Source organism: Phacochoerus africanus, chromosome 15 (assembly GCF_016906955.1).
Source record: "Phacochoerus africanus isolate WHEZ1 chromosome 15, ROS_Pafr_v1, whole genome shotgun sequence".
In the NCBI taxonomy this organism is placed as follows: domain Eukaryota; kingdom Metazoa; phylum Chordata; class Mammalia; order Artiodactyla; family Suidae; genus Phacochoerus; species Phacochoerus africanus.
In genome coordinates this window covers 113775171-113777614 of record NC_062558.1, presented here as the reverse complement: position 1 = coordinate 113777614, position 2444 = coordinate 113775171, and the positions used below count along the sequence as shown (strand labels likewise).

The following is a 2444-nucleotide window of genomic DNA, read 5'->3' as shown; positions in this document are numbered from 1 at the left end:
GAAAAGTGGTCTAACTTCTCTGAGCCTCTGGTTCCTTATCTATTAGATGAAAATGGTATCACCATGTTTTTCACGTGGCGAATAAGAATTGGAAGTGGAGCAGTTCCTGTCGTGGCACAGTGGTTAACGAATCCGACTAGGAACCATGAGGTTGCGGGTTCGGTCCCTGCCCTTGCTCAGTGGGTTAACGATCCGGCGTTGCCGTGAGCTGTGGTGTAGGTTGCAGATGCGGCTCGGATCCAGCGTTGCTGTGGCTCTGGCGTAGGCTGGTGGCTGTAGCTCCAATTCGACCCCTAGCCTGGGAACCTCCATATGCCACGGGAGCGGCCCAAGAAATGGCAAAAAGACCAAAAAAAAAAAAAAGAATTGGAAGTGGAGGTGAATAATAATAATAATAATTATTATTATTATTATAAGTTCTGGAGTTCCCGCTGTGGTGCAGTGGATTAAGACTCCAACTATCGGAGTTCCCGTTGTGATTCAGTGGGTTAAGGACCCGACATTGTCTCTGTGAGGACACGGGCTCAATCCCCAGCCTCACACAGTGGGTTGGGGATCTGGTGTTGCCACAAGCTTTGGTGTAGGTTGCAGATGCACCTCGGATCCGGTGTCGTGGTGGCTGTGGTATAGACCACAGCTGTGGTAGCTCCTGTTTGACCTCTACCCCCAGGAACTTCCATATGCCACTGGTGTGGCAAGAAAGAAAGAAAGGAAGGAAGGAAGAGAGAGATTGGTGATAAGGCTAATGTTGAGAGCATCAGTCTTGAAAGAGACATGGGGTTGAATTCTGCCCTTACTGTAACTAGCTGTGTGAGTTTGAACAAGACACTTAACCTATGTAAACCCTATTCATAGAACATATTTACTGTGGGAGTTCTCTTGTGGTGCAACAGGTTAAGGATCCATCATTGTCACTGCAGCAGCCTGGGTCACTGCTGTGGCGTGGGTTCAGTCCTTGGCCTGGGAACTTCCACATGTTTCAGGCATGGCCAAAAAAAGAGAGAGAATATATTTATATATGTGAGGCAAACAGCTTCTTGATAGGTAAAGTGGGGAAAATATTAGTACCTCGTCCCTAGGGGTGATGTAAACTCGAAGTTAGATACTCATAAGGGATTTGCTTCAGTGCTTGGTGTGTAGGAGCTTCACTCAAGTGTTAAGATAACCCAACCCACCTGGAGGGGTTGGGAGGCTGGGGTGTGGAGAACGAGGAGCTAACCTGATTGCAAAGGGCACTGGGATGACCTCAGTATTGTTGTGGGCATCCCTGAGCAAAAACCTCAGTGTCCAGTCAAAGGCAGTGTGACTGGCAGGCTCGCCTAGTGTAGGCATAGGCTAAGCTGGTTCCTGGCCAGCTCAAGGTGTTTTCCTTTGCTTGGAAACCAGCAGCAAGGCATGGAGGAGAGCAACTCAACCAAAAAGTGGTGGAGAGGAGCCCCACTCTTGGACTGCTCTGGTTCCTCCAAATGCTAGCGACCAGCTCCCCCGGGCTAAAGGAGACAAGTGAGTGGGGAGCTACCTGGGAAGAGCACAATAGGAATGGGGGCTTGAAAAGCCCTTGGGTCCTTCTTGCCTGCTGGGAACCTGGGGTTTGAGGTGGGAGCTGAACGCCTTTAGGAAGAGTTCCCCAAAGCCATGGGCAGGCTGTCAGGGGCTCCTGCTGTGACCCAGAATCCCAGGGACCGTGGCAGAAATAAGAACAAAATGCATCCACACACCCGCCACTCCAGGTTTGGATCAGGACGAGGCGCCAGTAGCAATGCTCGCCGCCTGAACTTCTGACCATGTACGCATACTACTGCCTGGCGCCCGGGGAGGACGCCTGGCCCCTGCTGCAACCCCTCACCTACACCTACCTGCCCACCCCTCTGCTGCTGCCCCCGATCCAGGCCCACAACTTCTGCAGCCTACCCCTGAAACTGAGTGCGGGCGAGTGGGCGGCTCCACGGGAATACCACTGCTTCCACGCCCCGGGTGCGCCACTGGAGGTCGCGCAGCCCTTGTGGGGCTTCCCGCAGGCCTACAGCGCGGCCCTGCACCCACCGTTCCCCGCGCCCAGCTACCCGGGGCTGTCACTGCAGGCGCCCGCGGCGGCGAGACCGGCGGCGACCGAGAGCTGGGCGCCGTGGCCGGAAGGTGGCAGCCTGCAGGCTGAGCTGCGCTGGGGCCGCGTGGAGCGCGCGCTGGGGCCGCGCCTGGAGCTGCCGGCCTTCGTGCTGCGGGAGCTGCGGCGCGTGTACGGCACGTACCCGCGCACAGACGTGCGCGTCACCTACCGCGGCGGCGAGTTCCTGTTACAGGGCGCGCCGCGTGTGCTCGAGCCCGAGTACCGCGCAGAGAGGCGCGTGCTGCGCCCGCCCGCCAGCCGCGGGAGCGGTGACAGCAGCCCCACCCGGGAAGCGGCGGAGCGCGGCCGCCGGAGGAAGAGGAAAGGCCTGAGTTGA

At 56.7% G+C, this 2444-nt stretch overlaps 1 protein-coding gene across 1 annotated transcript; it reads left to right on the top strand.

Moving 5' to 3' along the window:
• The first annotated feature begins 1020 nt into the window (after positions 1-1020).
• C15H10orf95 (chromosome 15 C10orf95 homolog) lies at positions 1021-2444 on the top strand. The gene has a single exon (XM_047762588.1). The coding sequence runs from the start codon at positions 1785-1787 to the stop codon at positions 2442-2444; it is 660 nt and encodes a 219-aa protein (XP_047618544.1). The 5' UTR covers positions 1021-1784.